This window comes from Lontra canadensis, unplaced genomic scaffold, assembly GCF_010015895.1.
Source record: "Lontra canadensis isolate GAN:19392208 unplaced genomic scaffold, GSC_riverotter_1.0 scaffold112, whole genome shotgun sequence".
NCBI classification, from domain to species: domain Eukaryota; kingdom Metazoa; phylum Chordata; class Mammalia; order Carnivora; family Mustelidae; genus Lontra; species Lontra canadensis.
In genome coordinates this window covers 4353736-4380961 of record NW_022631106.1, presented here as the reverse complement: position 1 = coordinate 4380961, position 27226 = coordinate 4353736, and the positions used below count along the sequence as shown (strand labels likewise).

Here is a 27226-nt window from a genome sequence, read left to right as displayed (position 1 = left end):
TTATTACAAAGTAGTGTCTTAAGATCTTCTTCCTGGAATGGGCAGTAATTACATACTTCATCTTTTCATCTACTTTGCCAGCCTCACTAACAAATTGTGCACTCTTTAGGACCAAAAAAATATTTATAGAAGGGAACATGTTTATAACGTGCCATAAAAGTTATGAAAGGTAACATAGAACATATTCACATTTGCTGTTAGTGTGTTCTTTCATATATAGTGAGACAGAGAGAGCTAATGAAAGCAGAAGGATGGCCAAGGAAGCAGCTGCGTGTTAAAGAGGAACCAAAATGAGAAGGTAAGGGGGGGTGGGTAAGGAAAGGAGGAAGGGGTGGGAGGGGGGAGTGAAGGAAGAGGAAGAGGAAGGAGAGGAGAGGGAGGATGGGTGGAGGTAAAGGAGGAGGAGGGTGGCAAGAAGGAGGGGGGAGGAGGGGAAAGAAAGGAGGAGGGGGGTAGGAGGAAGAGGAGAGGAGGAGATGGAGGGTAGGAGAAGGTGGAGGGAGAGGAGAAAGGGTGGGAGAAGGGAGAAGAGGGAGAGGAGGAGGAAGGGGGAGGTAAAACTGTAGAGAAGCAACCAGGGAAACCATACTACAAAGGTCAGTGTTCTTTACAGGAGAAGCACATTCTACGAGGTGGGCCATGTCCATTGTCGTGAGAGATGCGCCCTGGAACCACGCTCCAACACATTGTTCTCTAAGCAAATGATTTCAGCTTACAGTTGATGCAGCTAACTTGGGTGACCAAAGTCTCAGGAACACTCCTTACTTGGTCTTTTCCTCTTTAGTCTCACCATGTGCCGTATCCAGCCATGCAGACTCTGAGCCAGACATTCGTACCGCAGCGACAAGTCCTCTTCTCTCACACCATCTATTCTCAAAGTGGTGTTCTGACAAGTCAGCTCATTGCTAGAACTAAAAAGGCGACATGTTATGTTCAGTGCTTACTTTGCTGTTGCAAATTGTGTGGGAGGAAAAGGGGATGTGTCAGCCTCAATATAAAAAAATACCTTTGATTTTGCTCCTGTTCCTCTTGAATTCTTGCTTCACCAAAGTTCTGAACTGTGGTTCTGTTCACCTTCCATCGGACACCAGCCATGAACTGAGATCCTTTCCCAAAGCAAGCAGAGCAGAGTATGTTTGCTGGTTTTCCTGGATGAGAAGCCAAGAAATTCACCAATAAAAATCAGTTCTGCCAGTAGTATTTCATTCAATGTGAAAAAAGTCATTGAATACTTGGGTTGTGCCAGGAACTGATTCCAATCCCCTTCCTTATCATTAACACCCTCCTCCCTACATCAGACCTTCGCCTTGCCTCCACCCCCTTCATTCACAGTTGGGAGGAAGCTCAGCTCCCTCTCTCCCCTCACCTGCTGCGTAAACTCAGCAGGTAAATAACTCTGGATTCATCAATCCCACTTTATAAGGAGGGGCTTCTTTTTACTCTAAGTTGGGATTTCTTTCTAACTTCCTTCTTCCACATCTTTCTCCTTCTACCGAATTCTCTTCATCTCTCTGGAACCCCCTTTGTTGGTAAAACTGTGTTTTGCTGGACCCAGCTACAATTCCAGTACTGAATCCTTCAAGGGAACTCTCCTTTATTACTCCTCCTTTTACTGGATGCTTCCTCTGCCCCGAGCTGAAAGATGAGGGCTGCCGCCCACCTGGGCACATGCATTTAGCCATCCCTTCCTGAGCCCTTGGTTCCTGGGTCAAGAAGTGTGCAGATGGATGAGGAATGCAGAGTGTCTCAGACATTGACAATGGCACACCCAAATGATTAAAATACAAGGTACTCTACTCTTCTATAGAAAGACTGACAAATTACATGTGAATACAGAGGGAGAAGTCATCCTAGGGAGCAGGACTGTCACGCTGTATAAGAAAATGCTTTCCTTGGACCAGATTGGATGGAGGCTCTGGTGGTGCCCACCGGTAGGTAAGGAGGGTGGCGTTGGGGAATGGTATTTAATTCACTGTTGAGAGATGAGAAGAAGGAACATCATGGACAAAGGCAAGAAAGAATATGGAAATGCTGCCTTCTCAGTGTCACAACTGTGAGGGGCTCAGGATGGAAGGGACACAGAGCACGTGGGGTTAACAGCTGCAAATAAGCCAGGATGCAGTGAGAACCAATTCATGAAGGAACTTCTCTTACAGGCCAAGAACGTTGAGCTGTATCTCATTTCTGGTAGGGAACCAAAGAAGGCAGAGATGGGCAGAGTTGGAAAGCCTGGGTTCTTATCCTTCCATCACCAATTATTCACAACCCTGGGCATGTCATTGATCCTACCTGAGCCTAAGTATTCACACACATAAATTGGGAATGATGTCCACCTCCAGGAGAGAAGTAAGAATGAAGTAAAACAGTACGTGTGAGAGCACCCTGAGTTACAAGTACATTGCAAATGTAAATGCTGGGTATTCCGAATATTAACAAGTACCCAGATGAATATTTCTACATATGACATTTCATTCAGTTCCCAAGATCCATCATGTTAACTGCTTGATCCATGCTTAGGGAATTCAGATCAAGAGTCCTATGGAAGGATTCTCCAAGTAACATTTATAGCATTCTTAAAGTTTTCTTACCAATATCCACTTCTTTTGTTTCATTTTGTGGAGGGGCTATAATTACTGGAAACCAAGAAATGCTTTCTTCCTCTTAAATCAAGGACAAAGAGATTACAAATATTAGGATTAAAACAAATGTGAGTCCAACACATTAAATAAATTGCATAACTTGGCAATTGCTAGAAAACCACAATTCTACAGAACAAGCACAACACTACAGGAAAGAAGATTTCCAAGGTTCTGTGAAACACTAGCATATATAAGATACTTAATAAATGCTTATTGAATGAAAAAAAATTAAAAAGCTTTATGACAACCATAAACACATAAGTCCACACTTCCGGTCACAGATTTCCACCACTGTGGAAATTCTAATTGCTGTGGCACTGGTGCCTAGGGACAGTGAAGGGGATCTTCTGGAGCACTGCTGCATTCCTACGCCCCTGGATTCTCATTTATTTCAGGATAGTGTGAAGCTAAGGAAACCCTGAAATCTCCTTATAGATTTGAGAGCCTTGGTGGTGAGGTATTTTTATAGACTTTAACATTTGAAAAACACTTTTTAGAATCAAATTATCTACTTGAGGTCATTGATAACATAGAAAATACTGCAAACCAGGATTGTGTGAAAGGCGAAATGGAATGGTGTCACTTATGTCAAGGGGGGTTGAAATGGAGCCAGGAGGCCATTAAGGAGATGGGTCCCATGACCTCACTGGTGGAATCATGAACTTTTGAACTAGTGAGACTACAAATATTCCAAGACTAAGCCCAAACATCTACAACTTGGTACAATAAGAGACTTGCCTTTGATAGACTTATCACCAATTGTATTAAGTGAAGCTTAGCTTTCTACTGCCAATAGTCATCAGAATTCTTTGTAAACAATGTCTATACACATTCCCTCTGTGCTTTAAAATCACCTGACTTTTGCTCTCTAGTGGGACACTAGCTGGGTTGCTACTCAAATCTGTGTACCTCAAATTATAATTCTTTGATCCCCAATAAACACTCTTGCTTACTTATTGCCTCCTGATAACTTTGGGTTCACAATTAAAAACCACCCAACAATATCTATCCATCCTCTTACAGAACCTCTCACTAAATTTCTAATCCAGTTAATTACAGTAGAGATTAAATAGATTTTTTTTCTATTTACAGAACTTCTCACAACAAATTGGGAGAAGGAAAGTTCATCTTGCTCTGCAAACACTTGTATTGCCATCCCCAAATAACTTTATTAAGTTAGCATTCAGATCACACCACCTTAGGAAAGTTTAAGTCATATAGGAGAGAACAGATTTGATTTCAGATTAGTAGCCTAAACTCCCTCTAAAATTCCTGAAATCTTGAGATTGCATTTAGAAAAGTTCTTTGCTCTGTTGTTGAGAATGTGCAAGAGAAGATGAAGCCAGAAGACATATTGGGACCATGAAATATGGTCACTTGTTTTGCTTTTCACGTGGATACGTGGTCAACCTCAGTCCGAAAAGATTACATTGAAAATTCCAGAAATAAACAACTCATAAATTTTAAATTGCTCACTGTTCTGAGTAGCATAATAAAATCTCTCAGTGCTCCACTTGGTCCCATCCAGGAAGTGAATTGTCCCTTTTTCTGGCAGATCTGCCCCATATCTACCACATGTCCCTTAGCCACTTAGTAGCTTTCTTGGTTATGAACAGACTTTCCCGGCATCCCACTCCTTGTGTTCAGGTAACCCCTCTTTTACTTAATAGTGTCCCCAAAGCACAAAAGTAATGATGCTGGCAATGCAGAAAAGCCAGAGAAGCCATTAAACACTTCCTCGAAGTGAAAAGGTGAAAGTTCTCGACTCTAATAAGGAAAGAGAAAAACATCATATGCTGAATTTGCTAAGACCTGTAGTAACTTTTATTATGGTATTTTGTTGTAATCATTCTATTTTATTATTAGTTATAGTTGCTAATCTCTTACCGTGCCCAGCGTATCAATTAAACCTTATCATAGGTATGTATGGACAGGAAAATACATAGTATATATAAGATCAGTACTATCCCCTATTTCAGGCATCCACTGGGGGTTTTGGAATGTATCCCTTGCAGATAAGGGGGTCTGCAGTCAAGGAAAATCAACAAGAAGGGCACAATTCCACTCACGTTATTTTTTTAAAATATTATGTTTTGTTAAATTCGGTAGGCTTACCTTTCACAATGAATGATCTGGTTGTTGTGACACCGTAACTGACTCCATTTTCATTGTGCATAAATTTGCATGTATAATCACCTGTGTCCTTGCTAGTTGCGTTGTCAATCAGCACATAGGTCTTGTGTATGTGATACCTTGGTCCATGAAGAGCTTTACAATTCTGCAAGGAAACATTCCATTCCATGTTCAGTGACTCTTTACTTGCCCTTGTTTTGTGTAATTATCAGCCATTTCCCCCAAGTGTCCTTTTACCTTAAACCACTCAACAGGTGCTGTCCAGTTGTAGAGGTCAATTGTAGGACAATGTATTTTGGAATTTTTTTCTGATCCTGATGTTGTTGAATAAATCAGATGATCTGGAACATTGCAATCTGGTTGTTTTCTATAGATGGTGACATTTACATACCCAGTCTTGTTGGAGGTAGGACTTAAAATAAGTCAAACAATTTAAAAAGTTACTCTGCATTATGAAATGACTTCATTCAATTCTAAGCTTTTCTTTAATACTGTTTTTTTTTTCTTCAAACAATTGATGTACAGGAATTGTTTTCTTATTTAAAAACATCTAGAAAAATCTAGAGTTTTAATGAAACAAGACAAAAGCAGAGAGGGAGATAAACAATAAGAGACTCTTAATCTCAGGAAACAAACGGAGGGTTGCTAGAAGGGAGGGGTGAGGGGAGGATGGGGTGCCTGGGTGATTGATACTGGGAAGGGTGCGTGCTATGGTGAGTGCTGTGAGTTGTAAGACTGAGGAGTACAGACTTGTACCCCTGAAACAAATAATACATTATATGTTAATTTAAAAAATTTAGAGTTTTAAATATTTTTTGTGTTACATTTGATATAAAACATATTCATTATATTAGCCCTAAAATGACTCCCTCGCCATTTCTTTATACACTAGATCTTCTGTCATGCCAAGAATAGGATTTTATAAAGATAATTGGTATTTAATGAGAGTTTACTGTGTATCATTCATGGTGCTAACATTACATTATTTTCTTCTCATAAGGATGTTTTGAAGTAGGCTATATTATCGTATGTATTTTACAGATAAGGAAAGAGAAGGACAGAGAAATCACTTGCTGGCATCACATAGCCAACTAGTGACAAGACAGGAATTTGAAACTAAGACTGGTCTGACCTCAGAAACTAGATGCCTAACTAATCACATCCCACATTTTGATGTAGTTCATCTGACATATAGTATATACCAAATACAAGCACAAGATCAGAACATTTAACAATATATATGTAGAGTAAATAACCTGCAGGCACACAATCTTACACAACCCTCTTCGGCTTACCCCTCAGGTTTACGGCACTGGTAACAGCCCTTTTGCTCCCACTATAGGCCTCCTTGATGCCCAACATCTAGCTTACTGGGTCTTTTTGCTGGTTTGTTCCTACTTTCAGCCAAAGTGAGTGATTGCTCTCAGTTTTCTTGGTCACTATAAAAGCTAGGTCTTTTCCTAATTGGACTACAAATTCTTGCAATTCTATCTTTAAATTGTTCATAATCACCCAAAACCCAACCAGATAGTGTTCCTAGAAGTACCCTTCTATTCAAACCACTTTATAAATTCAGCTGTCCCACAAAGGTCTAGAAAGGAAAGGAAAGGAAGGACAGCTCACACTGTCAATTAGCAAAGAAAAGGGAACAAGCTGAAGATTATGGTGACTGCCTTGTTAATACCTTCTGATAATGCAAGTATAAATTCCAGAATCATTGACTTTGGCAGGGAGAAACTTAAGCCGTTCCCCAGCAGCCAACACACGATTTCTTTTCTGCGTGGTTATACTTTTATTGGTTTTCAGGTAATACCAATCCACAGGGTATCGAGACTTTCCTTGCCTAGGACATCTCACAATTAAAGCCTCATTTTCCAGGCCCCAGGATGATTTGCCTGCAGATACAAAAAGCAAACAAACAAAACATAAATAGGATCCTGAAATGACCATATAACAATATTATATTCTTATACTGTATCCTTCTGGGATTAAATATAGAAATGGACCATTTTCTGTAACACTTTCATTGTGAAAGAATAGTAAATGATGAAGATCTTCTATGAAATGCTCTAATGCATACCACAGGTTAGTGAATTAACTTGCAGCCAATCTTCCTACACTGCTCCAGTGACAAAGCAGCCACATGTCTCTCTGCGAAGTATACTGTGGGACAACAAACGCTAATAGCATCTCCTACGTGTGGGCTGCAGGATAAATTTTGATATATTTAAATATGTAAAACTAAAATTATGATATACTTGTTGTGAGGAATTTGTCCTGATAGATTACTGATAAAGAATGACTGTGAAGCATAAATGAATTTTCCAGAAACAACCAGAAGCAAGCAGTTTAAAACAGGGCAAATGATGGGGTGCCTGGGTGGCTTAGTTGGTTCCATTAAGCCTCCTCCTTCAGCTCAGTGTCCTGCGATCGAGCCCTGCATCAGGCTCCCTGCTCAGCGGAGAGTCTGCTTCTCCCTCTCTCTCTGCCATTCCTCATGGCTCGTGCTGTCTCTCTCACTCTCTCAAATAAATAAATAAAATGTTAAAAAAAAAAGTCAAATGTTTTTGGAATTACTTAATTCTAAAATTTTATAATTGTGCCGTCTCTCTCAAATAAATAAATAAAACCTTTAAGAAAAAAAAACAAGGCAAACATCTTTGGAATTACTTAATTTAAAAATTTTACAATTTCAGTTGAAAAGCAGTACTTACTAAATTTAGCTGCTGTGAAATGTACAAGAATTGTTAGAAGTGCCAAGACCCAAAGTCTCATTCTCAGCTTATCAATCCGGAGCAAGTGTTGGTAACTGATTGTTGAGATTATTCAAAGTGAATCCGTGACATACGATGGTGAAGGTCTCCCCTAGGAGGCTGAAAGTACCCCTTGAGATTTACAGCAGGATAGAGTTTCAATGTCTCTACTGAAACATACATCATACAAAATCATAAGCAAAATACTTACTGTCAAGATTTTTACTTATTCAATCCCCCCCAGGAGAATTAATCAATCAACAGGTATTTGTTAGGTATGAATACATTTAACAGCAGGATTTCAGACATGAAACATTGCCTTTATTCCTACTGAAACTTTGGGCCCCATAGGCTTTACAATAGTTGTACTGTTTCATAGTATGATGACAATGTACTGGAAGAAGCTTAATTAGGAGGAAAGAAAACTGGTTTCTATTTTAGAAACAAATTAAAAAACTATAGAAAATTCAACAGACCCTAGAAAACACAATGTTCTAAATGCCAAGGTAAAAACCACAGCTATCCACACAGGCTGGGGGTTGTGTGCACCCATATCTGACCCACATGCAGGTGTACATGCAAATAGTCATCACAAAGCAACTAAAACTATAGGCAAAGGACGGGTCAAGCATTAATCGAGTAATTGCCCTAGGCATGATGCCAAACCCTCAAAAATGTGTGCCCACCTCAACCTGTCTCCAAAATTCACCAGTTTTTCTAAGAATAGTTGGAGGTCTGTGAAAAATATTTACATGCTTTTCTTTTTCCTTTCACCAAAAAAATCATTTAACTAGATTTTTTTTTTTTCTTAAAAAGTCAGGGAAGGGATTGAACAAATACAGAAACTAGCTAATAGAACAATAGACACAGCAACCCTAAACAGACTTCAAGAAAGCACATTTCCTCTAAACATCGTCTGCTGGTACTTTTCTTATTATGTGTATGGAAAAGTTTTTAGTATTAGCTTTAGATAAGTAATTGGTGCTTACCCAACCTAAAGGATGGAAGGGAGCGATCTCCAAGTCGATGGCTGAGCTAAGAAGAGTTTCCAGCTCTTGTGACTCCTGCCCCAAAGTCTCCTCAGGTGCACACATTCTCTCTTTTATTTTGAAGGGGAGACACTCGAAGACATCCTGGAATTCATTACTCCACCCACACTGAAATTTGATTTTTAGTCACAGTTCATGACTGGTTCAAAAATAGGGGTGTGTCATGTACCAAGAATTCTTGACCTTGGTACATAAATACGTCAACATAAGGGCAACACTGAGTAATCCCTCTAGGTGAAGTCATCAAACCACCTCCCCTTATTTTAGCATCGGTTTCTTAAACTAAATAATGCTCGCTGTTTATTGCCCTGATATTATTACTCATTTGGTTTTCAGTGATCTTTTTAAAAAATATTTTATTTATTTATTTGAGACAGGCAGAGAGAAATAACAAGTAGGCAGAGAGGCAGGCAGAGAGATAGGGGGAAGCAGGCTCCCTGCTGAGCAGAGAGCCCAAGGCAGGGCTCCATCCCAGGACCCTGAGACCATGACCTGAGCTGAAGGCAGTGGCTTAACCCACTGAGCCACCCAGGTGCCACAGGTTCTCAATGATCTTGAAGTCCTGGGGCCTTGAATCTGCCTTTCTAGATAGCCTTTGATACTTCATTTGGCAAATTCTAGCTCAGCATGCTCATCCAGTTTGGGCTGGATGAACTACAAAGAGTTCCAAAAATGAATGAGGAGACAAGCAATGAGGAGTAAGCCAAACTTTATGGAGGTTTGTAAGCGCTATTTTTATGGTCCAGAATGTGACACAGTCTCTCCAAAACCAGATTCCCCCAGCATCTCAACTCCTCAGATATAAGTCCCTGTAGGGACTCAGATCAGTTTTGCTGGAAAAGGACAGGTTTTCTAAGGAGTTCAGGAGCATAGAGGGAAACTATGAGTAAGAAGGCTACCTCAAGGGGACTGATAGGAAGACCATAAACTTCAACTCTTGAACCCCATGTAAAATGAATGTTAATTGAAAAATTAGATTTGAGCTATACATAGCTATAATGACTCCATCATGAGTAAATTCAATTCACTTTTAAAACTTAACACATCTCCAAAGAATTCAGGGACTAATTGCAGACTGGAGCAATAATATAATGATAATAGTTAAGCTTTCTCTAGAACTCACTCTATGCCAAGATCCAGTTCCTAGTGACTTACATGTGTTAACTCCTTCATTGCCACAACACCCATGGAGGCAAGCATTCTTATTATAATACATACCCATTTTACAGATAAGGACAGGGAGGTCCAGAAAAGTTAAACAACTTGGCCAAGGCACATACTGCTAAGAGACAGAACCCAAGCAGGCTGGCTCGAAGGGCTAGGTGTCTAATCACGAAGTCACACTGCCACTGGGTGACCAAGATAGAGAGAGGAGGTTCCTGCTAACAAAGGATTCTTCTAATAGCTTTTCATTCCCCCCACGGTGGCGGGCAGTGATCTTGAGCAGGCATACCCATCTGCTTGGGGATTCAGTCATAGTTTAGACATCAGTCATGTGCTCTGGGAGGAAGAAATACAAAATTCTGTCACAGCTAGATTTACCATGAGATGTTCAGTGTCAATTCGAGGAACCGGGTCTGCTTATTTCTAGTCTCAAGTTAGTTGTCCAAGCTCTTACTATCAAGAGCATATGAGTTTTACATTGAGACCACAGAATCAGGAGCAAGTGAGCTACAAACAGTGCCCAGAGCATGGTTAAACTCTGGATAACATTTTGTTAAATAAAATAATATGAACCTGAATGTTCTTATACTTGAATATGGACTTTTATTTTACACACTAAACTATTTTCAAAAGGTTTGATTAAATGTAGGCATTTCTTCATAAGACTAGACCATGTTTCCATGGGTTTCCTAGTTTCAAATATAAGATTTCTCAGTTAAAAATCAGATTCCAATTAGAATGTTAATATGATCTTGAAACCTGGCAGAAGCATTTCATAAAATCTAATGATTACAATAAGATAATCTAATAATCCATTCAGTAATTAAGTCCTTTCAGTCAAAGAACTGAAGTACTTATCATCAATACCACTCAACTTTTACAGATTAAAATAAAACCCATAGAGGAGACTGGTTAAATCATCAGACTAAGTTTATCCACTTGTGGCTAGGGTTGAAACCAAACTTGTTGAACCTCAAAGCCAAGGCTTTTTTTTTTTTTTTTCTCTTGAATACCAACTAAAAAGGAGAGAAAAAAAAAAACAAACAGAGCAGTCAAGATTGCTTTCTTATAATTGTGGGCTGGGTTATTAAACAAAATAAGCTAGTCTAATTTCCCAAAAGCTTCTTTTTATAAATAACTAAACTACTTTGGTTTCTCACTACTATGACACCATCCAATATAAATGTATAATGGTTCATAATAACAGACAAAATGTGAAAGGAAAGGGCCTCTAACTAATAAATACAACAGTGATTTTGAGCACTTGTGAAATCTCTTGAGTTAAGCAGAAAGCTTTCAATGTCTGCTTATTTCTCTAACAGACACACTATTTTAAGGGTTTCTCAGAACTACTCTTCATTTTAAAAATAACTTAGCCTAATTTGGCTATAACTTTGTTCTGATTTTTTGATTTAGCCATAATTTCCTTCTGATTTTGGGTGAGAGTTTTGAAATCTGGCATGTCCCTATTTATAATCTAATTTATTAACACTTCTGCCAAAAATAAACAAAAACCGAAAGCCTTGGATATAAAATCAATGCACAGAAATCAGTTGCATTTCTCTACACCAACAACAAGACAGAAGAAAGAGAAATTAAGGAGTCAATCCCATTTACAATTGCACCCAAAACTATAAGATACCTAGGAATAAACATAACCAAAGAGGCTAAGAATCTATACACAGAAAACTATAATGTACTCATGAAAGAAATTGAGGAAGACACAAAGAAATGGAAAAATGTTCCATGCTCCTGGATTGGAAGAATAAATATTGTGAAAATGTCTATGCTACCTAAAGCAATCTACACATTTAATGCAATTCCTATCAAAGTACCATCCATTTTTTTTCAAAGAAATGGAACAAATAATCCTAAAATTTATATGGAACCAGAAAAGACCTCGAATAGCCAAAGGAATCTTGAAAAAGAAAGCCAAAGTTGGTGGCATCACAATTCCGGACTTCAAGCTCTATTACAAAGCTGTCATCATCAAGACAGCATGGTACTGGCACAAAAACAGACACATAGATCAATGGAACAGAATAGAGAGCCCAGAAATAGACCCTCAACTCTATGGTCAACTAATCTTCGACAAAGCAGGAAAGAATGTCCAATGGAAAAAAGACAGCCTCTTCAATAAATGGTGTTGGGAAAATTGGACAGCCACATGCAGAAAAATGAAATTGGATCATTTCCTTACACCACACACGAAAATAGACTCAAAATGGATGAAGGACCTCAATGTGAGAAAGGAATCCATCAAAATCCTTGAGGAGAACACAGGCAGCAACCTCTTCGACCTCAGCCGCAGCAACATCTTCCTAGGAACATCGCCAAAGGCAAGGGAAGCAAGGGCAAAAATGAACTATTGGGATTTTATCAAGATCAAAAGCTTTTGCACAGCAAAGGAAACAGTTAACAAAACCAAAAGACAACTGACAGAATGGGAGAAGATATTTGCAAACAACATATCAGATAAAGGGCTAGTGTCCAGAATCTATAAAGAACTTAGCAAACTCAACACCCAAAGAACAAATAATCCCATCAAGAAATGGGCAGAAGACATGAACAGACATTTCTGCAAAGAAGACATCCAGATGGCCAACAGACACATGAAAAAGTGCTCCATATCACTCGGCATCAGGAAAATACAAATCAAAACCACAATGAGATACCACCTCACACCAGTCAGAATGGCTAAAATTAACAAGTCAGGAAATGACAGATGCTGGCGAGGATGCGGAGAAAGGGGAACCCTCCTACACTGTTGGTGGGAATGCAAGCTGGTGCAACCACTCTGGAAAACAGCATGGAGGTTCCTCAAAATGTTGAAAATAGAACTACCCTATGACCCAGCAATTGCACTGCTGGGTATTTACCCTAAAGATACAAACGTAGTGATCCGAAGGGGCACGTGCACCCGAATGTTTATAGCAGCAATGTCTACAATAGCCAAACTATGGAAAGAACCTAGATGTCCATCAACAGACGAATGGATAAAGAAGATGTGGTATATATACATAATGGAATACTATGCAGCCATCAAAAGAAATGAAATCTTGCCATTTGCGACGACGTGGATGGAACTAGAGGGTATCATGCTTAGCGAAATAAGTCAATCGGAGAAAGACAACTATCATATGATCTCCCTGATATGAGGGAGAGGAGATGCAACATGGGGGGTTAAGGGGGTAGGAGAAGAGTAAAAGAAACAAGATGGGATTGGGAGGGAGACAAACCATAAGTGACTCTTAATCTCACAAAACGAACTGAGGGTTGATGGGGGGAGGGGGATTGGGAGAGGGGGGTGGGGTTATGGACATTGGGGAGGGTATGTGCTATGGTGAGTGCTGTGAAGTGTGTAACCTGGCGATTTCACAGACCTGTACCCCTGGGGATAAAAATATATATTTATAAAAAATAAAAATTTAAAAAAAAAACCCAAAAGCCTTGATTTTCAGAGTAACAGCAAGCAGCTTGCATTTAGACTGTGGCACTCAAGTATTTCATAACTAATAAGATATCATGTAAGACTTCTCCATTTGTCTTGCCTGGTATCATAACTAAATCAAGATGTACTCTCATAGTCCAGAGCTGGCCATGTATGGCCAGGTCTTACTGTAAGCCATGTCAAAAGCAAGGACATTTTTGTCATGTTGCACATATAAGAATCCAAGTGGGTCAGGTTCTCAGTAATTCTCACAAGAATAAGCAAAGGGGAAATCTTTTCCCCCATTTCATTAGAGAGCATATTGAACGTCACTTTTCCCCCATTTCTCCTGATGCGGTATTTGTAGAGCCTGCAATGGACGGGGGTGGGGGTGGGGGGAGAAGGCAGATCCAGGGTGGTGGTAGGTGGTCTTGGGAGAAGGCTCTAGGGACAGCCCCACCCACTGTGTTCCTTGGGAAGAGTGCTTATCTTTTGATTCTTCTTTGCCACACTTCAAACTCTAGGAGCTCTCGATGCTCCTTCCCTGCCTCACCCCTGTGAAAAGCAACTTCTCTCATATCTTCTTCAGTCTCATTTTGGGCATCCATTCTTCAAGTTGCTCAAGACAAAATTCACCATCTGTCATTGGCTCTTCTTCTCCTCACACATCTGACTTGCAATCCACCAGGACATCCTGTAGGTTTCACCTTCAAACACATCCTATTTGCAAACACTTCTGCCGACCTCCACCACCATCTTCCTCTCCCTAGCCACCATCATCTCTCACCTCGACTGCAACAGTAGCTTATAATAGTTATGCGTGCTTCCACCAGTCCCCTTCTTCAGACTGTTCCTAATAAAGAGGCTCCAGAAATCCTATTAAAACCTGTCAGATCATATAGGCCTCCAATGTCTTCCCACATCACCCAGAGGAAAAGCCAACCCCCTTACAGCAGCTCTGAGGGCCCATGTAATCTGAGGCTACCCATCACTCTTCTGACTCCTCCTTTCCAACCCTGAACACGCAAGGGCAGTTTCTACTGTACACTTGGCCTTCCTTCTGTCTGGACAGTTTCTTCCAGTTACCCAATAGATTAACTCTCTCACCTCCTGAAAGTCAGCACTCCTGTAGTATCTTCTCAAAAAGACTTACCCTGACTATGTAATTTTCTTTCTTTCTTTCTCTCTTCTTTTTTCCCCTTCTTTTCTTCCTTTCTCTCTTTCTTTTTCTTCTTTCCCTTCCTTCTTTCCTCCCTTTCTCTTTCTTTCCTTCTTTTGCTTCTGAATAACTTTTTTCTTATTGAGCTTAAATTCACATAACATAAAATTAATCAGTTGAAAGTGACAATTCAGTATCATTTAGTATACTCACAATACTGTGAATCTACCACCTCTTTCTAGTTTCCAAACATTTTCATCACTCCAAATAAAATCCCATTCCCAATAGTAAATACTCCCCCTTCCTTTCATTCCCCAGTCCCTAGCAACCACCAGTCTGCTTTCTGCCTCTATGGATCTGCCTCTTCTGAATATTTCATATATATGGAATCATCCAATAAGTACCTTTATGTCTGGCCCCTTTCATTTAGCACAGTATATTCAAGGTTCTTCTATGTTGAAGAATGTATCAGTACTTCATTCCTTTAGTGGCTGAATCATATCCATCCTATGAATATACCACAATTTCTTTATCCATCCATTCATTCATGGACATTTGGGTTGCTTCTACCTTCAACTATTGTGAATACCACAGTCAGGGACACTGGTGTCAAAGCATTCATTTGAGTATCTGATCACCTGAATTTAAACTGCAATGTTTCCTCCCTATTTTCTTACCCAGCTCTGGCTTTTTACTGGGGCACCCATCATCTTTTCTACTTATGAATTGTATTTCTTGTTTGTATTCTGTTTTCCACCATTAGATTACGAGCTCCAGAAAAGGAGGTAATTTTAGTGTTTTGCCCATGAATACAGCTCATGTGCCCAGCAGAGGGCCCAAGACAAAGCAGATGTTTGGAAATGTTTGTTGAATGAACTTGTACAACCAACTAGGGGTTGAAATGTTTGGTTTGGAAAGGAAAGGTCTGTATCAAACCTGAGCAGGAGCAATGTAATTTGGGCTGTGCTTTTCCATCTCCTCCTTGAAACTCTGGCTTTTCTGTTCTCTCTTATGGTAAGGTGAGGCCTAAGTCAGTCTTGGAATGTCCCATGGGAACTCCTGAGGCTAAGAAGAGGGTGTTGTGCAAACCAGAAGGAACTCTGTGGACTGAGGACAGAGAGGAGGGAGAAATAGAGTTGCTGGCCATATGAAAACCAGCCAGCATTCTTAAGTGCTTGCATATGTGCAATGACTAAATTATAACCAATATCCCCTCAAGACTAATTCCATATGATGATTTTATAACCTGCAGCCCGCATGTGTCATTCTTCATTTACTTCATGTATATCTTCCTTTCTCTTGGGCTCAGTCTGGCCTTTATTTTCCCAACATTAGAGTCAGCATCTATAATTTCTATGAGAATTCCAAAATGTACCTGGGAGTTCAAGTGCATAGAATAACCAAAAGATTGTTCAAAAATAAGAACAAAGTTGGAGGACTTACATAACACAACTTTAAGATTGAATATAAAGCTGGAATAATGGAAACAGTGTGGTACTGGCATTAAGATGGACATAGAGATCAAAGGACCATAAAAGAAAGAGTCCAGAAATAGACTCAAACACACAGAAAATTGATTTTTGATGAAAGCACCAACATAAACCTATGGGGAAAGCATAGTTTTCAACAAATGATGATAGAAAAACAGGCTATCTTTATGGATGAAAGACATATCTTTAGTTCACATTATACATAGAAATAAAAATCAAAATGGATCATATTTGTAAAAAATTACATAGTGAAAAATCTTCGTACTTTTCCTATTGGACAAGGACAAATATTTCTTAGACTAGATACAAAAATTAGTAATCATGAAAGAAAACTAAATAATTTAGACTGTACCAAAATGAAGAACTTCTGTTCTTCATAGGACATCATTAAAATTTGAATAGGCCAACCTGCAGGCAGACAAAATACAATTTATACATCTGATGGAAGACCTGTATCTATAATTTATAAATGGCTCATACAAATCAATATGAAGAAGACAAAACAGCCTGATTTTTAAAAAAAATCATAAAGACTCAAACTGTGATTTCACAAAATATACTGATGGCCAGCAAACACATAAAAAAGGTGCTCAAAATTGCTAGTCTTTAGAGAAATGTAAATAGTCTGATGAGACTCTATTGATGGGATGAGATTCTATTTGATGAGATTCTATTTGATGGCCTCACAAAGACTGACAATCCCAAATGTTGACAAAAGGCTGTGGTGTAACTAGAACCCTTATACAACCCTGGTGGGAGTGTAAAATCATAAATGACTTTGGAACACAGTTTGGAAACTTCTGGTAACTGCTAGAAATTCTTCTCCTAAGGATTTACTCAAAGAAAATCAAAACTTATACCCACAAAAAGACTCACACCCAAATGTTCACAGAATCTTGATGGCCAACAACACGTGGATGGATCAACTATTTTCTCCTCGTGATGGAAAGCTGTTCGGCTATTAAAAAACAAAAGGAAGAACACAATACAGATGGATTTCAGAAACCCTGGACTGTGTGGGAAAAGCTAGGTGTAAAAGAGCACACACTGTATGATTCCATTCTATATTGTTTATTCTATAATTCTAACATTCTATAATGTTTATAAACTGCAAAGGTAATGGGAGGGGTTGTGGGAGTCAATTAACTGTAAAGGAGAGTAAGAGAATTTGATGGGATGATACCTGAATTTGAGATTCTGGTTTCATATGGTATACATTCGTCACAGCTGACTGAACTTTACACCTAAAACGTGCATATTTTATTGCATGTACATCTCAAGGAGTCGATAAATGAAACCAAAAGTTAAGGAACATCTGCTCTGCAACCTCACAATTCCACTTTAAGTATTTACCCAAGAGAATTAAAAGCACATGTCCACGAAACACTTACAAAAGGATGTTTATGAATGCCGTATTCATATACCAGAAACAGAAAACAATTCAAACATCTATCAGCAGAATGGATTAAGAAAAGGCATTAAAAAAAGGAACTACTAATACAATACTATGATGAATCTTGAAAAGATCACATCCAGTAAGTTTGAGTTTGTTGAAAAATAAAAAACAAAAAAGCACTGACCCCCCAAATTATGCCTAAATATGGAAAAGTACATATTACATGTCTATGAAGCTCAATGACAGGCTAATTAACTTTTGCTGGGAATCAGAAAGCATGTGTTTGAAATTGTGGGAATCTGGTGGGAAAAGTGTGGGTAGGAACTTTCTGGGAAGAAGTATTTTCCACGGTGTTTGGGATGGTGATTACATAAGTGAATACAATCATTAAATCTCATTCAACATTTAAGTTCTATGGTTTCAACTGAGTGTTATTTATTCCCAGTAAAAGAGTAAAATAAAATAAAGTCTTATTTTCCCACGTATATAATAGGAGCAACACTGTACTGAAGTCAAGAGAACTAAGTTCATTTCTGGGATACCATGAGAAATCTTCATGGGAAGTCTTGCCAGTGTTTTGTCACCAAACTTCCTCAAATAAATGATATGTAGAGAGTACTGTTAATTTTGAGGGTCGGGGGAGAGTCAGGGTGGAGAATGATTCCAGGAACAAGCTGTCCAGAACAAATTCTGTGGTCTGTTCTTTTCCCAAAAAACTTTTTAGGTAAATTTCCTCTCCGAATTTATCTCAATTTTTCTATCCAAGGTTACAAGCAACCAGCTAAGCTTATTGGTCATTTCTCAGATGAGAGCGAAGGCAAGACTTGAAATCTCTGACAGAAGCAACGTCACGTGGGCGCTGACCAGTGACAAGGACACTAGCCACTGCAAAGGAGCTGGGCTTAACCCTGTGTTTTCTGGATTATGGAGGAAGGGGGTGCCAGGGAAGTACAGTGGAGGGTACTGTGGGGGGAAGAGGCTGATGTAGGGGTTACAGACTCATTAGTAAGGAGTTATTTCAGTGTTTTAATAATTAGCATGGTCCTGCCTACCAACTCAGCCTCAACAGGACTTGGAAGCACAAAATGCTGAACCCAGACTCCCCCTGCCGCTGTGAGGGCCTCTGTTAGATGTCCATCGCTGCTTCAGATACGGGGGTCCAGCAGTGCACCACACAGAACAAAGACAGGTGAAAATACCCACCCATGTGGAATTTACCTCCTGGCAGAGAAGAAAGATCATAAACAATAGAAAGAAGTAAAAGATATTTATAACCAATGTTAGATGGTGTTACAATTAGAAAAAGAAAGCAGACTAGGGAGGGAAAGAGAGGGGGAGAAATGGAATTTTCAGGAGGGGGGCCGGGGAAGGATACACATTTGGATACACAGCTGAAGGAGGGCCCAGGCAGAAGGGGCAGGCGGTGTGGATGGCCTGGAGCAGAGCAAACCTGGTAAGTCGGAGGAGCTGCAGGGAACCACGTGCTTGAGTGGAATAAGAAATGGCAAAAATAAGAGGAGGTTGGAGAGGTCTGGCAATCCAAGCCTGTCAAGCTCTATGAGTCATCTTGAGCACTTGGACTCTTACTCGGTGAGAAGAAAACCATTGGAGGACTTCAAGCCAAGGAATGGCATGGGAGCTGAAAATGCCCTTAAGGAGGAAGAGGGCTGAAGGAGGAGAACGAATCAGAAGGCTCTGTGGTCCTCCAGGCGAGAGGGAGATGGCAATGTAGGTGGCGAGAGAAGGACTAGAGTTTGGATATATGTTGACGTACTGTGGGCAAGATTTCTTGATGGTTAGGATCTGGGATGTGAGAGAACAAGAGTGGCCAAAGGTGACTCCAAGGTTTCACCTGGGCAACTAGTCACTGAGATGGGGAGACTGCAGGTGGAATAGATTTTGGAGTAAGACTGGCTCGGTGGGGGACATAGTCAGCCTGACAAATCTATTAGACATACACTGATGGCAAGTCAACGGGGTGCTCCTGGATCAAGTCAACGTCCTTGCTCCTGATGTTCAGCAAATACATTCAGGCTAAGGAAACAAACTTGGGAGATGTCAGTGAACATAGATGAAATCAAGCCCAGGAGACTAAGACTGAAAGAAGACAGGCCATCAGGGCACAAAAGTTTTAATTTCACCATAAAATGTCCCTGCAGAAAAGTATTCACCTCTCCCTAAAAGACAAATTTGTATCTCTCTCATAAAATACTGGAGAACTGTTGAGAATTCAACATAAGTTAAAATAAGTTGTTAACTTAGAATCATTTCTCTGTTTCTTTTTCTCGTTTCGTGTGTTTGCTTGGTTGTTTTGTAAATAACTTGATCGACTCTGAACCCACTTTGGAACACTGCATTACTTATTTCTTTAACTTTCAATTTGTTAATAAATAGGTAAGATCTTAATGGCATTATGCTATTGTCAATGTCACTGATCACCCCTATGTCCTTGCTAAAGCCAGTGTCAGTCATCTACCTTCACCTTCCCTTGAAGGTGTCTCAGTCACAGGTGAGAGACTTCTCCTTCATCTTCCTGTAGGACCCCCACTGGCTGTTCCTTCAGTTCCCTCGCCTCTCCCCGCCACTTCATGATTTAGTCCTTGGACCTCTTTTCTTCTCTAAGGGCACTCATCCCTCATGTGATGTCATCCAGTTTCTGTGGGTTCCCAACCTCCTCAGGCGCTTCCCAGGCATTATCTGAAATTGGCCCCCATATGTGGGGGGGAGGGCAGGGAGAGGCTGAAAAAAGAGGCAGGCCACCCCAGGTAGATAGGTAGCAGTCTTAATGGGCAAGGGAACTTACTTGCGAGGTAACAGCAAGACAAATAGATCTCTGCATTTGCCTGCCAAATCTTAAATGTTGGTACAGAGGATTTAACTGGGTTCAGTAGTGTAGACCGTCCAGATGGTCTCAACCCCACATTGCTCTCTCAAGTGTATGTCCTTAGAGCAGCCTCTGGGAATGGAGAAAGCAAGCAGGATGCACATTCCAAGGATAGGGGAGGAGGGGAGGAGCTTCTGACTTGCAGCTTGAGGGGCAACCAACAGTCACATCTTCTCAATGACCTCCTCCAAGAGTCCTGGCTCTAAACGTCACCACCAAAACCTACTCTTCCAATCTCTCTTTTTTTTTTTTTAAAGATTTTATTTATTTGACAGAGAGAGATCACAAGTGGGCAGAGAGGCAAGCAGAGAGAGAGAGAGGAGGAAGCAGGCTCCCTACAGAGCAGAGAGCCCGATGTGGGACTCGATCCCAGGACCCTGAGATCATGACCTGAGCTGAAGGCAGAGGCTTAACCCACTGAGCCACTCAGGTGCCCCTCTTCCAATCTCTTTTAACAGCCTGGTTGATGGTAACCCCATCTTCACAGCTGCATAGATAGGAGTCCCTGGAGGAGTCCTTATGCATCTTTTTCCCCAACACGTTCTCTCTAATCCATCAGCAAGTCCCACTGAATCTACTTTCCAGGCATATTCAGGGCCCAAGCACGTGCGCCCTTGCCCCCTTGTTATGGCCCTTACTGGTGGTCCAGGCTACCTCTGTCTCTTCCCTGGATGATTGCAATGGCCTCCAAATTCATCTCTTTCGTCTCTTCCTTTCCTCTTATCATCTACTTTCAGAGCAGAAAACATTGTGATCCTGTCAATCACTCTTCTTCTCAAACTTTCCCTTTTATTCAATAAAGACCAAATTCTCTGTAATGAACAAAAAGCCCTCTGTGGTCTGCCATCCTTCACACCTCTCTGATTCAGGTTTTTCCATGCTCTCTACCCTATAGTCATTCCACCCCAGGCACACCTTTCTCCTCCCTCTCCCTTGAATATCCCACACTACCTCTAAGCATTTGCACCGGTGGTTCCTCTATCTTAGATTCCCCTCCACCAGGTATCTGTCCAGCTCATTCCCTCACTTTCTCCTTAATGGGGTCTACCCCCTCCTCAACTAACCTTGCACTCCCAGTCTCCCTCCTCTGCTCTATTTTTTTCTGTGACTTATATTACCTTCAAACATATAAAATCCTTGGCTTATGCACCACATATATTTTTTTCTGTTTTGTTCCCCTGTGTATTCCATTATAGATCCTCAATAAATAGCTTATGAATGAACAAATGAAGAAACATTGTTAGGTAAGCATAAAGATTAATTTCCTCTCTAAATAGATTGTTAGAGAATTGAATCTTTTTGTTTATAAACAAATTATTTTTAAGGAATTAAAATTATTTTTAAGGAACTAAAATAAACAAAATTATTTTAATTATTTAAGGATATTTTCATTATGAAGGTGGAAGGAGAAATAGAAGGTGAGTGGATCAGCTTTCTGTTTGGTTCAGAGGCCAGAGGCACAAACCATCACTAACAGATTGAAGAAAGGGAAAATTAAAGTGAGAACACACATATATACAAAAGGACAGAGAAAAAAGAAAGTCAAAAGGATTCATGCTTGAATTCTACCTCTGATTTGTTCAAAATATAATGACAGAGGAGAAAAAGTCATTCTAAGATCATTTACTTGGTCACCATGATTTATTTTAAAATGTCTTCATTTTATAAAGCTTAATGTTGATCACTTTTTGAAAGTCTTAATTTTTAATTTTATATTTTGAAAAATAATTTCCTGATGTATTTAAAAGTTGATAATTATGTCAGTAGCAATCTAACAGAGACTTGTTGGGTGTGACATGCTTTAATTTCCCAGAAACAATGCCCCCACCCAAAAATAATCAAAATGAGGATAAGGCACTTTTGAATATTCCAACCCAGAATCTATAGGAGCCCTGCACAAAGAGAGAAAAAAGATGAAGGAATTCACAACTGAACACTTTGTCTTTACTTCTCTACTTATCATTCCTACAGAGCAGGAAAAACTCTAGGAAACTTGTCCCCCTTGAATGCTGGAGTCAAGAGACGGATTTTTTTTTTTTTGTATTAATAGTTACCACTCAGATGGTGAATTGAAGCCTTTAGTGTATAGAAAGCCAGGCTTCCGGCGGAGAGTGGCTGATGTTTTCTGGCCAACGTAGGACTCGGGGTGAAGAGGACTTTAGAAAGAGCAGGTTGGTCCTGGGAGTGGGCTGAGAGTGTGAAGAGCAGGGAGAGGGACCAACAACCTCAGATCAATTCATGTCATCCCATTCCCTTTCCTCAAGGATAAGCTTCTGTCCTGGGATCCTCAGTGGGGCAAGTAGGGCCAAGAGTGTGGAGGCTCCTGTGTACAGGGGCTCACCCTCCAGTCCTTTTAGCACCTTGACCACAAGGCTTCTGAGAGGAACACAGAGGGAAGTCTTGATTGCAAGCTTACAGTGAGATCAAACGGCACCTAACATCCACACTTAAGTCACACTGAAGGAAATTGTCAAAAACCATCTTGGACAGGTTCTTCAGCTGTTGAAATTCCAAGTTATCCATCCACCCAGGGAATAACTTATAAGGTCTTGTTTAAACTCAGTTACATTGTCGTAGACATGATCTTTATTCTGTTTTTCCATCACAGCACTGTCCCCTTGCACCTGGGGCTGAGCCACACACCAATCCAACAGACTCAACCCAACCCTTTTTGTGCTCATGTTTAGTCTTGCTACAGTGAGCCCAAGTCTTCCCCAGCATTGACATGGCATAAGAGTTGAATGCACAGAATTCAAATCAGCCAGAGCTGGGGTTCTCCCCCACTTCACAGAATCATCCTAAGGACAACAGGATATGGTAGATGGAGAGCAATTGGCTCAGGCACCGGCCCAGAGCAGAACCCCTCAATAATTATCGTTGCTGCTTCTGCTACGTTATTACAAGTGCACTAAAGACAACTGTGTCCCACACAGGCTGGAGCCTAGTTTCAATAAAACTCCTAAAAGAAAATAGAGGGGAAAAGCTTCATGACATTGATCTTGACAATGATTTCAGGGATAAGACACCAAAAGCAGAGTAAAATAGACAAAAATCAAGAGGAGAAATAGAACTAAATGAACTAAAAACCTCTGCATGGCAAAGGAAATGGCAGGCGAGAATTCTACCACTGAACCACCCATGCTATGGCAAAGGAAATGATCAACAGAGTGAAATGGCAATCTGTGGAAGGAAAAAAACATTTGCAAGCCATATGTCTCATGAGGAATTGACCTCCAAAATATATAAGCAGCTCTTACTATTCAATACCAAAGAAAGACAAACCCAATTAAAACATAGGCTAATGACTCGAACAGACATTTATCCCAAGAAGACATACAGACAGCTAAGAGGTACATGAAAAATGCTCAACATCGCTAACCATCCAGTAAGGGTAAATGCAACCCCACAATGAGATAGCACCTGCCACCTCCCAAGAAGGCTATTATCAAAGAAACAAAAGATAAGCATTGGCAAACATGTGGAGAAACTGGAACTGTTGTACACTGCTGACGGGAATGCAAAATGGGATAGTTCTTAAGGATAACTTACTGAGGTTCCCAAACAAGTTAAAAATGGAAAATAGAATGAGTGACCCAGCAATCCCACTTCTGGGTATTTATCGAGATCTCAAAGGATATTAGCCTTCCTGTTTTCACTGCAACACTCTTCACAATAGCCAGGGTGTGGAAATGGTGTAAGTCCATGGGGGAGATGAATGGGTAAAGAAAGTGGAGTACACACATACAATAAAATGATGATATTCAGTCTGAACCTTGAGGACATTATGCTAAGTGAAACAGACCAGTCACAGAAGAACAAATATTATGTGATTCCACAGATGTAAAGTCAAATACATAGAACCAAAGAGTGGAATGGTGGCTTCCTGGAGCTCAGAGGAGGGAGAAGGGTGAGGGTTGGTAACCAACAAGCATAAGGTTTCAGTTAAACAAGATGAATAATTTCTAGAGATCTGCTGTACAATACTATACTTTTAGTTAACAATACCAGATGGCACACTTAAAAAAATTATTAAAATGGTAGGTCTCATGTTAAGGATTTTACCACAATAAAATTAAAAAAAAATAATAATAAAGTCTCCTGTTTTAGAATCCAAATAGCCTGGCTGGCTCTTTTCCCTTCTTGCTTTTGGAAACTGGACTTGGTTGCTGTCAGAGTTCTGTTCCAGACCAGAGGGACTTTTCCCTTTACCCTGAACAAGGACCAGTCCTATGACATGCACACACACATGCTACACTCACAAGGTTTCAGCCTCCACCCTGCTGGGAGACTCTGGCTTTGTGCCTACCCACTGCATGTTTGCACTTGGATCCCAATGTCATCCCAGACTTTGCAGACTCTCTCCTTCGAAGTTGTCCATCTCTGTAGCCACAGAAAACTGGGAGGTGTGGAGGGGTGAGCAGAGAAAGACAGACCCTCCCAATCACAGGATGAGTATTTGGAAGGACTCAGACGAAGAGCTCCCTTCCTGCAGAAAGAAGTATCTGAAAACAGACACCAGATCCGCTTGAACTACCGTTCTCCAAGAGTAGAGGTGTCAGTTAGGAAAACACTCTGGGGACCAATCGCCTCATCTAAACAACTCGTTCGAGAACAGAGAGAACCTGATGACTTGCTGGGGATTCTGTAAAGTCCAAACCAGCATCCCGACAGCCCGTCTGCCAGGCACAGACATAAGAGTTTCCGGAGCAGGAAAGGAAAAACATAAAGACGACAAGGAGGGCTGACATTACTCAGCATTTACTGTCAGCAAGGTATACTGAACTAAACACTCTGCATCCATTTCATATTTAGAAACCACCCTCAAGAGTTTGGGCATTAGAGCTAACATGTTGGTTTCGTGGGTAAAGAATATAAAAATGAAAGCAGTTAGATGAATTACCTAGAGTTGTGCATCTCATGAGTGTAAGAGCAGAGATTAGATGCAATTCTGCACCCCCAGAGCTTTCTGTCTCAAATACTCTACACAGAATAGCAGAAATAGGACAGCAATGTTCCTACTGATATCTGGGGCGCAAGAACACACAGACAGTTTGGCCTCAGACACTGGTAAGAGAACCGTTGCAGCCATGGGGAAGCATAGATCCCATGTCTCTGCTCCTGGAAGAAATTATTAGGAAATGCTGAGGTTCAGTGGGTAAGGCTTCGGGGGTCAGTTCTGCCATATTTGGATCAACACGCTTGGTAGGGCAGCCTTCAGTGAGAAAGAGAATGGAGCTATCAGGCAGAACCTCAGAGCAGGCACCAAGATAAATGTGAACTGAAATCACTTATTCACCCCAGTCCTCCTCTGTGTACCCTCCACTTGTTTTCCATCCTGTTTTCTTCTCCCTGTTGGCTGACTTCCCTCCCATGCCACATGCCTCCCCCTCCCCCGCCCCCCCCCACTGCCCAGAAGCAGTGTGAACTTCCTTAGCTCTTTTCCCCATCACATGGGGATTTTCAGGGATTCCAGAAAGACTAGCTGGAATACGCAGGCTGTGTCTACACTGCGAGGCCCCCTTGCTTTCCCGCCCTCTCCCAGAACTTTCTAACCCACGAAGCCAAAATCCCATATCACACAAACAAGAGTACAAAACACTCCATCAGTCACTAACTTGATTTTCCCAACCGGTAATACTATTTTTCCCTAAACAACAACAACAACAACAAAAACGGACAGCAATTATTCTTTTTAACCTAAATTTCTGCTTTAAAATTTCATTCCCTTTGCGATAGAAGTATTTAGAGAACAACCCGAGGGCACTTACCAGCAGCGAGTCATACTTGAGCTCTTTCTTCCCCTACTTTCTACCAACAGAGCTCAACTCTGAACACCAATGTGTCCCACAGATCTCTGCTAGATATAATAAGCCACTCTCTCTTTAAAAACCTCCCATTTTATTTATCAGTGAAGACACAGGAACCAGGCTCCTGATAAGCTAAACTCCTGAACAGTGCTGGTAACAAACACCGACTACTATTTTCATCACATTGTCTGTTTCAAAGATCTCTGATGATGCCCTCCACCCGATGTTCACCTTATCTCCCTAGATGGTTACATTTCACCTTAAGCAGGCCTTTCTTCCCTTGTGGGTGACTTTCTCAGCAAAACCTCGACTCCTTGTAGGTGGCAGGTCACTCAGTGCCTCGAGAGTGAGTTGGCAGCTGTAACTTCCTGAAAGCTGCAGGTCCTAAAGCAACTGTGCACGTCCTGCAGCAAGTTTTATACCTGCTGGGGCCTCAGCGTGAACGGTTTGAAAGTCTGAATGCATATTGGGCATATAAGTGGGAGCCAGGGTCTGTGGGCAGGGACTTGGCACATTCAATCCCAGGCACTCCTCAGAGCCTTATCGGAGGCTCAGAAAGGCTGATGATTCCCTTGCCCAAAGCAACAGACAGGACAAGGAAAGGCAAATTCCTTAATCTCTCTACGTCTCCTGCGCAAAGGGAATTGTCATCAATATTAAGTGAATAGTCTGTATAATGAATCACCCGTATTAAGGGATACTGATGGCTTTCTGCTCTATCATGTACTCAGCCTATTCTGCCCACCCCCATTATTCCTGCGCACGTGCACACACACACACACACACACACACACACTCATGCACATTCCCCCCAAATACCTCTTTTCATGGTTGCTTCAAGAACGCAGTCTCAACAAGGGAGTCAACGGCCTCTTCTCCTTACCTATGGCCACTATACATAAAAGATGAAGATTGGGGGCACCCGGGTGGCTCAGTGGGTTGAGCCTCTGCCTTCGGCTCAGGTCATGATCTCAGGGTCCTGGGATCGAGCCCCGCATCGGGTTCTCTGCTCGGCAGTGAGCCTGCTTCCACCTCTCTCTCTGCCTGCCTCTCTGCCTACTTGTGCTCTCTCTCTCTCTCTGTCAAATAAATAAATAAATAAATAAAATCTTTAAAAAAAAAACATTAAGAGACACAACATTAAAAAAAAAAGATGAAGATTGACAGCAGAATCTAATTCCACATTACATAATCTTGATATGGAACATGCTTTCACATAAGGTCATTTATCATTTCTTGCTTGCTGCTAGAGACCTGGGGAAATTACGCTCAAACAAGAAACCGAAGAGTACTCCTTGAGGCACCCAACATGGTATCAGGCA

At 40.8% G+C, this 27226-nt stretch overlaps 1 protein-coding gene across 4 annotated transcripts in view; it reads right to left on the bottom strand.

The window, feature by feature from the left end:
* The window catches only part of IL1RL1 (interleukin 1 receptor like 1), a 35343-nt gene extending 9419 nt beyond the window's left edge, over positions 1-25924 (bottom strand). The window contains exons 1-9 of one of the 4 annotated variants that reach the window (XM_032840395.1): positions 25866-25924; positions 8515-8682; positions 7487-7695; positions 6457-6667; positions 5010-5184; positions 4755-4917; positions 2589-2660; positions 1007-1148; positions 766-911 (exon numbers count right to left, since the gene is read on the bottom strand). In XM_032840395.1, coding sequence (XP_032696286.1) covers positions 766-911; positions 1007-1148; positions 2589-2660; positions 4755-4917; positions 5010-5184; positions 6457-6667; positions 7487-7547 — 970 coding nt within the window. In that variant the 5' untranslated portion in view covers positions 7548-7695; positions 8515-8682; positions 25866-25924. Of the gene's footprint in view, positions 1-765; positions 912-1006; positions 1149-2588; positions 2661-4754; positions 4918-5009; positions 5185-6456; positions 6668-7486; positions 7696-8514; positions 8803-25865 lie in introns of those variants that run through there. The other 3 variants (XM_032840398.1, XM_032840397.1, XM_032840396.1) reach the window with 3 other exon arrangements.
* Positions 25925-27226: the final 1302 nt, after the last annotated feature.